Genomic DNA, 15,778 nt, shown 5'->3' on the forward strand with positions numbered 1-15,778 from the left:
AGGGAAAGATATGACAAAATAATAATTTATAAATTATCAAGGGCTCATGAGGGAGGAGGGAGCAGGGAGGGAGGGGAAAAAAATGAGGACCTGATGCCAGGGACTTAAGTGGAGAGGAAATGTTTTGAGAATGAGGAGGGCAATGAATGTACAAATGTGCTGTACACAATTGATGTATGTATGGATTGTGATGAGAGTTGTATGAGCCCCTAATAAAACAATTTTAAAAAAAATAAGATGCACTACTGTGGACTGATGACCGTATTCTTACTGTTTCTTAACCCTGACTTGTGTTAATTTCCTGGTAACATGTTAACTTACACACACACACACAAATAACATATAATTGTGAGTTTTTGTTTTTCCTTTTTCTTTCTTTCTGTGAGTTTTGTGTGGCTATTGAAAGATTTATTGAAACCAGGAGATAAGAGGAGTGTCTTGTGATGAATGGTTGGTGTCAGAATAGGTAAAGAAAGAGAGGAGGGAGGCCAGTCTGAACTCCCACTTGTGGCAGAGGGCCTTGGGTTAGTGTGCGGTTGACCTCTCCTTCACTGTGTAGACAGAGGTCATCATATGTGGGCTCCATGCAGTTCATTTGGCTATCAGAAATATTTTGCATCCCATCCCTTCACAGAAAGGTTTTGCTTTTTAAATTTTTCTTGAGGAAATTCCAATCAATGTTCATTTAAATAGTGAATGCTGTCATTGAGCTAGCCCGGTCTTCGTTATTCAATGAGAACACAGAAACTCCTCAGAGGGGAGCACGTGTGCAACTCTTGGTTCAGACCCATGTAAAATAGATATTGACATGGGATGTATGGGTTTATGATCTTCCGTGTACTATTCAACTGCCACCCGCCTGTACTGGTTGATAAAGCAGAGTGCTCCCGTTTATAAGACAGCGTGCTCTAGACGTTACCTTTCCTGTCAGAACACTGAGAGAGCTATAAATAGTGACACACACACACATTCATATATTCCTCTGCATTATGTCAGTTATTAGCAATATAACTCTGACTAGGAGATGACAATGACCTTCTATAATCTATTCCTTTACCTTTGGACATGGAACATACTGATCCCCTGTAGGACTGCTGGGAAACCACTGCATGAACAGTTGTAACACCCTTACCGTAGAATGTGGCACAGAGTAAGCACTTTCCTATCTTCATTACCAGGTCTTTAAGATACATTTTATTGAAAAATATAAATTCATATATTTACCCACTTGAAATGAGATATTTAGTGGAAGATTGAAAAAAATTATGTCAGCAGATTACACTCATGATGTCAGATTTTGGTAACTTCATTCTCCGACATGGCTCTCAATAAGATAATTCTATTGATATCTCATAGTCCACATTCCAAACTCAAAAAAATAACTAGAACAGAAAAATGTCTATAGAAAAATGACACCAACCAGCACAATGGCGTCTAAGGAAACACTTGCAAAGCAAAATGGTAACAGACGGAAACAGTGTTATGTTTGACCCAATGAAAAGAAACCGTTTTAAGGGAGTCAGCAGATTCTTGAATCAGAGTCAATTCAATGAGGAATATATACTACCATGATTTTAATTAATTACACCTATAGACCTGTAATAAAGTTGCATGCAGACATTTTTGGAGGTGAAGCCTGTGTGTGTGCACAGCAAGCTGCTGACAAATTGCTTTCCCCACACGTCTTTCAGTGAGATGTGAAGGGAGGCCAGAAACCGCAGGACCGCTCTGAGAGGGACAGATAAGAGATCCAGCCACTCCAAGGCTGCTAAAAATATTAGTGGATTTATTAACACTATCACAAATGAAGTTTATAGTTTACTAGCTACAGATGTTCGCAAAATGTATCAAAGTAGTTGCTTTTTCCAAACATATCCTACATAAATCACATCCACAGTAATTTTACACTGTCACTAAAGAAGTCCTATTCAAATAAATTGGAATAAACTTGCATACAAATGCCTGTAATAAGTAGGGAAATTTAACCAGAATGTGAAACAGCCCTGTGGTTTGTGTCTGGTTCAGAATATTTATCATCAGCTGGAAATCGGCCTTTCAAAACCATGCATGCATTTACATTCTAGTACACTGTTTATCTCACTTCAAAAGATCACTTATTAAAGCTTATCTGTGTATTTGCTTATTTGCAACTGCTTATTAAAGGAGATGAATATCAACATTAAGCATTTTTTAGTGCTTGAAAACATGTCCTAAAATAAACCTCTCTTTCTCATTGGAAATTCTTATTTCACTTTGACAAGGTTTACCTGCATAATCAAACGCCAGGGACGATTTGTGAATTTGACCTTTGTCATCCCATTTATCAGACTATTCACGCAGCCTTGCATCCATTTTTAAAAGGTTAGCGGCTCTTTTGCAATGCATATGCCCAATTAACAGGAAGAATACACAAAAGCAGGCATAGCGTCACTGCTCTTTGCTAGTTCTAATTTTAAGAACTTTGAGCTTAGAAATATAAAAGGTTTGTAATCATAATCTGTTTGAAAATTATGGCTTTCTATGTTTTCTGGATGCTAATGAGGATATTTGTTATTATTCGTAAGAAAACTCACATTATTATTTCTTTGGGGTTTTTCTTCACACAAACAAATTGAATTTACAGTGGTTGCAAATGTACCTCATTGTTCCAAATATTAATTTCTATGGTTTACCATAATTGTTTCTATATATTTTACAAAAACAGGTTTGGTGAGACCTGGTTTTATGTAAGTCTAAAACATCCTTTAAGGAGAATAATGTTTTACTACATAATCAGAGTGTGGATTTATTTTTTCCTTAAGTGAAACACTCAGGATAACAATTAAAACCCAATGGAGAATCGTTGACCTTACTTTTATATTCCAGGTGAAAGCCTGCAGCCGCCACACTGATATCAGATTGAAAGTGTAAGTAGAGTTGATTGGAAGTACTGTTCAGTAACGCGGGCACAGTAGTACCTGTAAAACACAAAGCCAGTTAGCTTTTATTATTGCCAAGAAATTCACTTTCCTAAATATAAATGATCTGATAATGTTTACTTGGGCTTATGAACTACTGTGTGATTGGCAGATGTTAACATTACACATTGACCATTTCTTTTATTCTGGAGAGAGCCCCTTGGGTGTGTAAATGGTGAAACTCTCGGCTGCTAAGTGAAAGTTCCTGGGGGCAGGCCACCTGGGGCCTTTGGGGGAAGGTCCTGGGTGCTGCTGAGGCAAGGCCACTGTCCTGGAAAGCTTATGGAGTGCAACTCTACTGAGCACACGTGGAATTGTCATGAGTCGACATCAACTTGACAACAATTTTTATTTTCAATTGTTCACTGTTCCAGGTACAAATAAAACGTTACTCAGCAACATTACGGTCTTTTTCAGGTAGAGGCTGTGAGAGCTTTTTGTCACGGCAGTAGATGAGCACATAAAACCTTCCTTTGTCAGTTTGCATGCTCCCCCCCCACCCCCTGCCCCCTACTCCAGGCTTTCATTTGACTGTGTTCTCTGCATTTCTCCCACCTTCTTTTTTCAACTTTGCATGAACCAAGAAGGGGCAAAATGTAAGCGCCCAAGACTACAGGGTTGGAAGCAGTCAGCCTGTGCAAGTGCTAATCTAATTTATTTTTCATAAGTTGTTTCTTTTGACCCTGTATCCTCTTTTCTATTTTTGCGTGACTCAGACAGAATGACGTTCCCACTGAGATCTGCCAATGATTTAAACTAAAACTAGGTGAGAGAGAAAATACAGGTTTATTTTTATATTATTTTTACTTCACATAAAATGCTCTTGCCTGCATGCTATTATGCTATGTAGCAACTAAGAAATCATCAGAAGAAATGTAATTGCTGTGAATGAGGGTAAGTAAGACAAAACGTTATTCTATTAGAAAAATGACAATTAGAGATTTAAAATAATTTGGAAGACAGCATTGTAAAAAAAGGGGGGTGATAATATATTTTCCCCTAAAGTTAATATGCTGAGACTCTAGATATTTGCAACTCTAGAATATTAAAGTAACCCTTAAATAAGAATTATTTACCTATGAATTGACAGACCATGGTATGCACAAATTTTAGAGCAAGCTGCTTTGAAGATAACTCCATTGAATAAAGAAAGAGTAATACTTTCATAAGAAGACAAAAATATGAATTGATGATTATTCAAAACATTAATATTGTTAATAAAAATAAGATCACCAACCTTCACCCTCTACTTGTGATTCTAATAACTTAAAAGAGTTTTCATTAAAAGAATGATTCCAAACAAATATTCCAACCATTTCTTTACAAGATGTTTGTCCAAAGGCTATTTCAGTATGACCTGTCAGAAAGTAAACTTATAATCGGTCCCTATACAACTTTGTTGCACTCATACTATTGTGTTCCCTAGTGTAGCCAACCAGCACTATCAATGTCCACCCTTGGTCATTTCATATTAAAACAACAAACCAACAAAAACGCCCTTTCTGTTACCCCGTGCTGTTGCTATTTGTGAAGAAGTCCATTCAGGTTCATAGCAACCCTACAGAACAGAGTAGAACTGCCCCAGATCGTTTCTGAAACTGTAATCTCTAAGTAAGTAGATCGGTTTTGATTGTGTCTCCTAGTGATACCTGGAAGTCCTTTGAATTACCAGCTCCTCTATTGAAACCACCTTGGCCACCAATATGTATAATGAAACATATTTTCTAGAATTCGAGTATATATTTATTATACAATGCTTTACTTGATGATTTTTGAATTGCTGACCTTTCAGTTAGCAGTATAGCATTTAACAATTATGTTATTATGGCACCTCCATCACTACATGGTGCCCAAGATCAGGCACTAACTAACAAGCTTTAGAAATTCTTCTTGGTTTTACTCATTTAAAATCTCTCCTCCTACAAGCTCCAGCCCCATGTAAGACATCAGCACCTTGATTCATGGTTAATTCAATAATCTTTTCACTTGTTTTATAAAGCTACTCTTTCTCTAATACAGTTATATCATTATTTTAATTTCTGTGTTAGAACTTAAATTCTGAGCAATATGTTAGTAGAAAACTATGGTTTACAGTGGAATACCAAAATCCATTTTTGAGTCTCTACATTGATTCAACTTCTATTGAGTTCTGTGTGACCACTAACTCCCAACTCACGGCTGTCCAGTCATGCTCACTCGTAGTGAGGGCAGGGCCTGCCTCAAGACTCTACCTCCTTATAGGAGTAGGAAGCCAGGCTTTACTCCCTCTGGAGGCTGGTGGTTTCAAACTGCTGACCTTGAAGTTAGTAACTCAAGGTGTAACAACTACAGCACCACTGCTCCTGCTTACTAACTGGCATCATGAGAACCTTTGCCCTCAGGCAGAGTGGTTTGAAAATGGATTACAACCACTCCCTGAGTCACGTCAGGGAGGGCGAGCCTACTCTCAGGGACTTGTGTGTGCTGTTAATGGAAATTCGGGTCCTAGACTCACATAGTTATAAATCACACCCTAACAATTTTGCTTGATATACCATGAACCAATGTCATAAACATTTCTAATCTATAGTAATATACTATCCTGATCATGTCCTTTTCAATTTATTTAGTCATACCTATGGGTTATGTCTCAGGCTGCTAATCACAAGTCAACAGTTTGAAACCACCAGCAGCTGAGTGAGAGAAAGAGGAGGTTTTCTACTCCTTCAAAGAGTTATAGTCTTGGAAACCCAAAGGGCCAGTTCTACCTTGTCCCATAGGCTCACCATGAGTTGGAATGGACTCAATCGATAGTAGTATGTTTTGTTTTGGCTTTATAAATGTGACCGACTGTTCTGCCATGATTTTGCAAGAGTTTTCTTTGTTCTTAATATCCTAAGTAGCTGAGATTCTTAAATACTTCTACATCATTATGGCCCTGGGCTGATCATTTCCCTCATCCAGGCGATTTGCCTTTGTCTTGCTTTTGTCCCCTTTACAGCTTAATGAATCCGCTCTGGGAGTGGTATTTAAGTTGGTGTCTCTTTTTCCTGTAGAACAATTCATCAATCAGCAAATTCTTTTAAAATGTTCCGTTCAATTGTGAGCTCCACTGAGCTACCCCTTTCTCGCTGAGGCCCTGCCACCTCCTCCTGATGCTGCCAGGAAACAAGCAACCCTTAGATTGTAGGATTGTGCCCTACCCAATCTCTGTGCCCGCAGAGGCTCACTGGCATCCTCTTCAACTTTCAGCCTTCACCATCCTCCTCCTGATGCTTAGACAAAATATTTAGGCTTTTGATGATTAAAGCGAGGAGGTAAGTTTACACCAGGGTATAGACAGATACAAGCTGCTTTTCATTAAGCCTAATACAAAGATCTGGCTCTCTGTCTCAAAGGGGGGAAAGGGAAAAGACCAATCGAATGAAAAGGAAATCACATCACATTAAAAGATCCCATCACACATGTAAATAACTTCTGGTTGGTTCTATTTGCCAAGATGCAGAATTCACTCCATGTCAACGAACATTTGAAAATATGTTAATGACTGCTCTTTGACCTTGGATTATCATACAAGAATCCTTTATCCAGTTTATAAAACTCATTCCATTTGAGCATAGAAAATTATTATTATTATTATTATTTGCATTTTTGGGCCCAGTCAAGCCTACAATTAACAAAAATTGTCCATGAAAATTTTAAAGGAGGCACACTGAGGGGGAAAAAAACAAAAGATGGAAAAAGCAGTAATGTGGGTGGGCCAGTGGCACAATGGATAACTCATCTGACTACAAAAAAAGCAGTAAATAAAAGACCCCCGCTCCCTATTGATAAAATCTGTGTGTGTGTGTGCACCTGTTAAAACTCATGGGAAGATGAACTCCCTGATTGAGATTCAGAATTTGTCTTGAAATCCATTGACTTTGGCTGCTAGTCGAGGTTGGCTCCAGAGAGGTAGGGTCTTCCCAGGCCTCAGTCCTTAGTGTGCAGTTCACTGTCAGTGCACTGGAAATGTGTGTTGAATGATAAACACTACGAACACATTTCTGATTCAACTCCTTTGTGCTTGCCCCCAGTGTTGAGTAAATGTGAGGAGGGAGACTGTGAGTCTAATACAGAGGGGTTGTTGTTGAAAGGACATAATAACGAACGTGGCACACATGGGAAAATGCTGCAAATCGGCAGGCCCTGGCCCATTTCCAGAAAGAGAAGAAATCCGCTTGAGTAATGGCCTCAACTCTGTCCAACCTCTGCCAGAAGCAAGGTTTTGAATGCAGAGCCAGAAAATAGGGCAGAGACTTGTGGCTGGGAATTGTAAGACCTCCGAGTGATTTTTTTTTGGGGAGGAGGAATGAGACAAGGAAGGGAAGAGGGTACTAACTGCTCATTGACCCCTTGTTGGTCAATCCAGGACTAATTCTAGTAACAACGGAAGAAAGAAATTACCAGTAAAATCTTATATAGCCTGTTTTTGGTCAATTTGTGTGATATTTGCTATACTCTCATTCTTATACTATGTTTATATTTTTGAATGGTGAGTTAGTTAATTGTGCCAACCTGGCCGATAATCACATGTGGGGCTAATTGAAAGGTGGAGGGATAAATGGGTGGTGAGCCTCGCCTTTCGGGTTCTCGGGTCTCTTGCTTTGTGATGGTTGCACCAGGGTGCAGCTGCCTTAGCAGTTCCCTGCTTCAGTTTGCAAGATTGACTTCCTTCAAGACATCCCCAAGGAGAAGCCACATGGACCTATCCCGATGCAGCCCTGGGTGCTGGAGCAGTTGTGTGGAGACCCCTGCTAGTGCTGAGATGCTTGTTCGTTCACTGACTCAGCTTTCCTCCTGCAGTCGGTGTCATTGCCTCTGTTTTGTGAGGTGGAGGACTTTGTGGACTGGTGATGGGTTAATGTTGGACTTGTGGGCTTGGGCAACATTGGGTTGGGATGTTTTTGTGATGCACACTTTCTTTACATAAAACTCTCTTATACATGAGTTGCTATGGATTTGTTTCTCCAAAGTACCTAGACTAATACAAATGGTGTTTGTAGCACTAATTTTACTGTAAAGCTAGCTTATTTGAAGTCAGTTTTCATTATGGTATGTGTATGTGTACCAGATTAGCATATAGTATTGTTTTCAACCTGGTCTGAGCAGTGATTTCCAGTAATGTGATGAGACTTTCTACTCCCTTACTACTTTCCAGTCCTGGGAAACTCACAGAGACAGCTCTACACTGTCCTGTGGGGTCACTGTGGGTTGGCATCAACTCCTTAACAGTGAGATTGGTTTCTGTTTGTTTGTGTTGCTGCTTTTGTACACTAAATTATTCTAGTTAATTATATCCTTTAAGACATGCTTTCCTAGCTTGAAGGTAAACAAGCAGCCATCTAGCTCAGAATCAGCAAAGCCCACATGGAAGAACACATCAGCCTGTGTGATAACTAGGTACCGAATGGATCAGTTATTAGGCATCAAAGAACAAAAAATCATATCATGGTGTGCTCACCTCCATGATACGATCGCTGAAGACAAAGGGGTACATAAGCAAATGTGGCGAAGAAAGCTGATGGTGCCTGGTTATCAAAAGGTATAGCATCTGGGGTCTTAAAGGTTTGAAGGTAAACAAGTGGCCATCTAGCTCAGAAGCAACAAAGCCCACATGGAAGAAGCACACCAGCCTGTGTGATCACGAGATGTCAAAGAGATCAGGTATAAGGCATCATCAGAACAAAAAATCTTACCATAGTGAATGAGGGGGGGAGTGCGGAGTGGAGACCCAAAGCCCATTTGTAGGCCACTGGAGATCCCCCTACAGAAGGAGTCTCAGGGAGGAGATGAGCCAGACAGGGTGCAATGTAGCAACGATAAATAATACAACTTTCCTTCTAATCCCTAAATGCTTCCTCCCTCCCCTCCCTCCCCCACTATCATGATCTGAATTCTACCTTGCAAGTCTGGCTAGACCAGAGGATGTACACTGGTACAGATAGGAACTGGAAACACAGGGAATCCAGGGCGGATGAGCCCTACAGGACCAGTGGTGTGAGTGGTGATACTGGGAGGGTAGAGGGAGAGTGGGTTGGAAAAAGGGAACCGATTACAAGGATCTATATGTGACCTCCTCCCTGGGGGACGGACAACAGAAAAATGGGTGAAGGGAGACGTCAGACAGGGCAAGATATGACAAAATAATAATTTATAAATGATCAAGGGCTAATAAGGGGGGGGAGGGGAAAAATGAGGACCTGATGCCGGGGGCTTAAGTGGAGAGCAAATGTCTTGAGAGTGATGAGGGCAATGGATGTACAAATGTGCTTTACACAATTGATGTATGTATGGATTGTGATAAGAGTCTTATGAGTCCCTAATAAAACAATTAGAAAAAAAAAAAAGACAGGCTTTCCTAAATGTTCTCTACTAATCACATCCTAATGCTTCTATAGGGACCACCCTCACCATTTAGGATTATAATGCTATGTATTTCCTCCTCATTAAAGCATATAACTTTTCATTTTCATACAATGCTTTGTGCATGGCTTACTTTTATCCAATTATACCCTCTTTTAGAGATATGATGCTAGTTTACACTTTTTTTCATTTTTTAATAGTTCCTATTCACCAACATAACTATTTGCATATGCAGATACATTTCCATTGGTTGTTTGAAGTTTCTGTTTTCCTTGGTTGTATTACAGTGAGAGGGGTTTAAGTACAGAATCACAAAACCCAATTTTAAATCCTGACGGAATCTGATGAGCTCTATCACCTTGATGAAGTCATTTGTTTTCAACATGTTTCAATCAAAATAGTAATAACAATGATTATCATTATCTTATTGAGATATGTGAATCAAACATGATCTGTGTGTGTGAAAATAGTTTATAAATTATTGTGTTCTCGGTGAATGGTATTAATAGTAGAAAGTAAATGAATGAATGACAGTCCTGTTTGTAGTTCTATTATGCAATATACTTATTGCTATTCTAAAAAAGATGCTAGATAGGGGGCATAGAAGATACACAATTATCCGTTAGCTGGGGAGGCTGAAATGACACTGGCATACTGGGCACTTGGGCTACAGCTGGAGAGAGGGCAGCCCTCCCTCCATTGCCCCTAGGAAATGTCCAGTTTGGGTTCCTCTCAGATTGGACTATAAGAAGCAGCTTATTCTTAGCATACCAAATGCAGCTGAGTGATTAAAAAAAATATAGTTGCCACAGGCAGAATCATTTTGATTATATTGTTTTCTGTGACCTACATAAAAAAACATATAACAAGGAAAACTGAAATTTTTTATCACAGCTCTACAAATACTATCCTCAGCTTAGCACAATACTTTCCTTTTATATTGATTGCCAGCTACAAATTAGTATGAATTGTGCTCTATGTTATTCATTTATAATTTATAACTTGTCTACTTCCAAAATTACAAAACAGACCTACACAGATGGCTATATAAAATAAAAATCAAAGTCAAAATATTGTATATATTAAAGCCAATCATTTTTCCTAAAATATGAACTTCTAACTACTTATTTCTCTTAGGTTTTACTCAACTTTTAAAATGAGTTTAATATCTCTGTTATGAATATTTTAAAAACTGACATGAGAATAATTTTAATGTGCACGTCAATTTTTAGATAATGTTCATATATTTTTACAATATGTATATAATGTTTATATAAATATTCATATTTGTGGATGATGTATCACTTTTCTCCTGATGGAAATTTTTTTAATTCACTTAAACTATTAGGAATAATTTTAAATGTAAAGTGTGATAAGTATAAGAAACTTCCCATATACCATATGATCTCTGTATTACATAATTATATATGTGTGTATAATATGTATACATATATAGCATATATAAGTAACACATGAATTAGTATATACATATTTTTTATTATGTACTATTTGTGAGCAAGTTGTAGACATGATGACCCTTTACTACTAGACATTTAGTTGATTTTTAAAAATAGTAACATAATTGTAACACTGTGTTCTAATCACTATCAGATGCAAATTGGAATTTTTCTAATCTGCCATTATGTCTTTTACAGAAAAATAATTTAATCTATGATCACTGATTGTATTAAAAGTCAGCTAGTTCTTAGAATAATTTCTATTTCAGTGTGTCCCAAATCCTTCATGGTTAGATTAAGTATACGTATATTTTGGAAAATAAATACTATAAATTTAAGATTGCGTCTGCATAGGCCAACTTATCAGGTGGTGTGCTGTAGCTGATGTGTACCAGTTTTCACATCTCGTTTGTGGCATCACACTGGTTGTTTGAAATTAGCCATGGTGGGAGCATTTACAATATTGCGATGACATGATTTTGCTCAATATGACTCTTCTATCCACTTCTTTGTAACGCCTCCCAAATGATTGGGTGCAACTATGCAACTCGGGTGTAGGAAACATTACAGAAAGGATTGGTCAGTCTTTACTGTCAATCCCAGCAGACAAGAGAGCTCTCTCAGAAGCAGGAGCCGAGAGAATTGCTGGGTCCATCAAGGAAGAAGAGCCACCAACGAAGCACACTTGCGATCCCTGCCGAAAGTGGCAGAGGCTGAGAACGGAGCCCCAAGAAGCACGTGTCCATGAGACAGGGCAGAGGATCAGCACTGAGACTGTGCGTGAGCTCGTGAGGTAGAGGCACGCGTGTGAGGCACACTTCATAGCCCATTGAACAAGACAGAGGCCAGGTGCCGCTGTGAATCAATATCTGTGCCCTTCACATTTTCTGATCTTGGCTTGTGGTAACATATTAACTTCCTTAATGAAACCTCATAGTTATGAATGCTGTGTGTGCACTCTGTGTGGACATTGAGATGAATTATCAACCCCAGCAAAAAAGTTGAGTGTCCTGGGAAGAATGGTTGGTATCATCCTAGAGAAAGATGGTGGCGGAGGCATGTCGTACTCTGCAAAGTGGCAGTTAGCTGCGGGCTGGTATGGAGATGGATTCTCTCTCTCCTTTGGGTTGCCACAGAATTCAGATGTGGAAATAACTACATATCATATGTTTTGTTGCTGCTGTGTATCAGGTCACTTTACTGATAATATTAGCAATCATCTGGTTAAGGTGGTGTCTGTCAAATGTCTCCCCACGAGTTACAATGTTCCTCCTTTTGTAAAAATGACTTGGTAAGGAGATGCCTTGAGACTGAATTATGCCCAGGTTCTATTTCATCCTCAAGATCTTTCTACGACTTCTAGCATCACATGCTGCTCCCTCCTCAACAAGAATTGCAATGATTCTTGCCAAACGATAAGCAAGCTGAACTGCATTGGGCTTAATTTTGAGTTCTACAGTAAGAGTAAGTTTTTTCTTTCATAGATCTAGTTATAGCGATATGAATTCATAAATCTCTATTGTAAACAAAATGGTTCATCTTGTTCATTTCTGTTTTCTTTTGCTTCTTTTTTGTTATAGATTATATATAATATAGATTATTATTATAATCTATAGTTCCTTTCAATCAAGCATAATTGGACAATTGCTGTAATCATTATTTCTAATACATTTTCATTTTTCTTGAACTATTTGATCTCAGCTCCCCTTTTATAAAAATAATCATTTTATTGGGGGTTCTCACAGCTCTTATTACATTTCATACATCAATTGTATCAAGCATATTTGTACGTATGTTGCCATCATCATTTCCAAAACATTTTCTACTTGAGCCCTTGGTATAAGGTCCTCTTTTTCTCCTCCTTTTCTCTCCACCCTCCCATCCTCTTGTGCTTGGTCAATTATATATTGTTATTACTTTGTATCTTACACTGTCCATTGTCTCCCTTCATCTATACTTCTATTATCCGTCCCCTTTGAGAGTGGGGGGGGTAGGCTATGTATACAGTCTTGTGATGGTTTCCCCCTTTCTCACCCTTGCCCCTCCCTGACCATTCCTCTACTCTCACAATATCAGTACTCCCATTGCTGTCCAATGTGTGTTCTCTGGTCTAGCCAGATTTGTAAGGTAGAACTGGGTCATGGTAGTGGTGGGGGGTTGGAGGGGGAGAGGAAGTAATCCGGAACTAGAGAAATGAATGATGTGTGATTTGTCAGTGCTATACAACACCTTGGTTGAATCATCCCTTCCTTATATCACTTCTGTGGAGGGATATCCAATTATCTACAGATGGGCTTTGGGTCTCCACTCTAATCCCTCTCTTTTGCATCAATATAGTTCTTTATTGTGGATCTTTTGATACCTGAGACCTGATCCCATTGACACCTCATGATCACACAGGCTGGTGTGCTTCTTCCATGTGGGTTTATTTCTCCCCTGCTAGATATCAGCTCCCCTTTATCAACTTCCCTCGCCCACCATAACACCCCCATGGACCCTTAATATATTATATGCTATTATTATTGCCATATCTTACACCATCCAATGTATCCATTCACCTATAATTCTGTTGTTGAGTCCCCTTGAGTGGGGTTATATATTCATCATTACTATCAGTTCCCCCTCCACCCCACCCCACCCCCATTAGTCTTGGAATTGCCCCATCTTCAAGGAGCGCTGCATCCTTACAGGGAAAAGGCTCTTCAGAATGATTCTGTGGCCGCTGTTACGTGCTCTCAAGTTGGTTTTGAATGAAACAGGCTTGCACCATCCTCCCAAATGTTACATATTCCATTTGAGCCCATTGTTGCAGCAGCTGTGTGCAACTGTCCCCTTGAGAGTCTTCCTTCTACTTTACCAGCATCATATCCTTTTCCAGATTTGGATGTCTCCTGATATCAGATCCCAAATCCTGGAGATGCAGTCTCGCCATTTACACTTCTAAGAAACACTCGGCTGTACTTAGTCCGATACAGATTTGTTTTTCTGAAAGCGCATGGTATTTTCAATTTTCTTCATCAGCACCACAATTCAAATACGTCGATTCTTTTAAATATCCTTTATTTATTGTCCAAACTTCACGTGTAAATGAGGCAAGTGAAAACACCATGGCTTAGCTGAAGCACACGTTAGTCCCCAGAGCAATATCCCTGCTTTTCAACACTTTAAAGAGGTCTTGTGCAGCATATTCCTAGTACTGTGTATCTTTGGACCTCCACACTGCTGCTTCCGTGAACATTGATTGTGGATCCTGGCACGATAAAACCCCAACAGCTTCAACTTTTTAGTTTCTCTTGATGTTACCCAATGGTCCTTTTATGAGGGTTTATATTTTCCTTCCATTTGATTTAAATCCATATTGAAGTTTGCAGAGTTTGATTTTTATCAGCAAATGCTTCAACTCTTCCTTGCTTTCAGGAAGCAAAGTTGTATCATATAATCCCTGTAGATTTTTAATAAGCCATACTCCAAACCTTATTCTTTCTCATATAGTCTAGCTTCTGAGATTACTTACTCAGCATACAGATTGATAAAGTATGGCAAAAGATACAGCTCTGATCCACAACTTTTCTGGTTATAAACCATGCAGTATTTCCCATTCTGTTCCAATGACAGCTTCTGATCTATGTAGTTCTCTAGGAAGCATAATGAATTCTCATTCTTCTTAATTTTGCCCATGGTTTGTTATGATCTGCACACTGGAATGCCTTTCATATTCAACAAAGCACAAGCAAACATCTCTATGGTATTCTCTGCATCCAACCATGATCCATCTGATGGCAGCAATGGTATCTCTCATGCCACATCCTCTTCTTAATCCAACTTGAATTTTTGGAAGCTCCCTGTCAAGTTGCTGCTGCAACTGTTTTTGTTTGTTTGTTTTCAATTCTCCTCAGCAGAATTTTACTTGTACATGATCTTAATGATATTGTTCAATGCTTTTCACATTCTCTTGGGTCACCTTTCTTTGGATAAGCCACAAATATTGATCTGTTCTAATTAGTTGGGTGGTAACTATCTTCCAAATTTCCTGGTATAGAAGTATGAGTTCTTCTAGTGTTTCCTAAGCTTGTTGACACCATTTGTATTCCTTCAATCCCTGGCTCCTTGCTTTTGGCTAATGTCTTGAGTGTGCCTTGGACATATTCTTTCAAAAGCATTGAACGATATTGAGGAATCAGGTTTGGTTAGTAGTATGCTCAATGTTACCATTCCTGCAAATCTCAGAAGATAAAGTTCCTGGAAGTAAAAAGTGCACACACGCACACACACTTTATCTATTCAGATATATAGATTAAAACCATATATTTCTATATATCTCTCATTCAAATGCAGGAAAACCAGGTTTATTTTAGACATTCTCTTTTCCATTTTTCTAAAATATAGAGAATATAGAAGCCCACCATATATTCACTTGTGTAAGAAAAATCTACTGTATTTAAACAATGTTCTAAGGCCACTGAGCAATTTCTCAGCTCCCACTCTAACTCGCTGCCACCAACTCAAGTGATCCCTTTGCTTGCCCTCTAACTGCCAACCAGTTACAATGATCATATATTAGGAGAAAAACTGTCCAACAATAACGCCTAAAATTCAGTCCACCTCCCACAAAATGTTCTTAACTGATGAGGAAATCCTACTTCATCCTGTTCTCTTTGTTCCACAAGTTACCCAAGCACTCACGCGTCGGTGTTTCAAGTGTCAGACCAACTGGAAATAAAGGTAAGGTAACTAACCAGCAGTGAAATCAAATTCTGCTTTTTAAATGTAGACAACTTTCATAGCACCCTCAAAAAAGAAATAAATAAAAAGGTTGGCGGCCAGCATTAGTGAACGTATTAAGCTTGAGGTGGCTCTCTCCCTGGCAATTCTGTCACTGGCATCAATCTTGTTACTGAAGCGCCTCATTGCTGGTGTCATTGTGAGGTGCCCTCAAGTTGCTGCTGACCCACAGCAGCCCGGCGCACAACGACAAGAGGA

General features: G+C 39.0%; 1 protein-coding gene across 1 annotated transcript in view; it reads right to left on the reverse strand.

Moving 5' to 3' along the window:
* The window catches only part of CSMD1 (CUB and Sushi multiple domains 1), a 2,262,799-nt gene that overhangs the window by 237,712 nt on the left and 2,009,309 nt on the right, over positions 1 to 15,778 (reverse strand). Inside the window, exon 37 of the mRNA XM_045286696.1 lies at positions 2,853 to 2,957. Coding sequence (XP_045142631.1) covers positions 2,853 to 2,957 — 105 coding nt within the window. The remainder of the gene's footprint in view (positions 1 to 2,852; positions 2,958 to 15,778) is intronic.

The sequence above is a fragment of the Echinops telfairi genome, unplaced genomic scaffold (assembly GCF_000313985.2).
Source record: "Echinops telfairi isolate 266 unplaced genomic scaffold, ASM31398v2 ScPeMD7_9;HRSCAF=40, whole genome shotgun sequence".
Classification (NCBI taxonomy): Eukaryota; Metazoa; Chordata; class Mammalia; order Afrosoricida; family Tenrecidae; genus Echinops; species Echinops telfairi.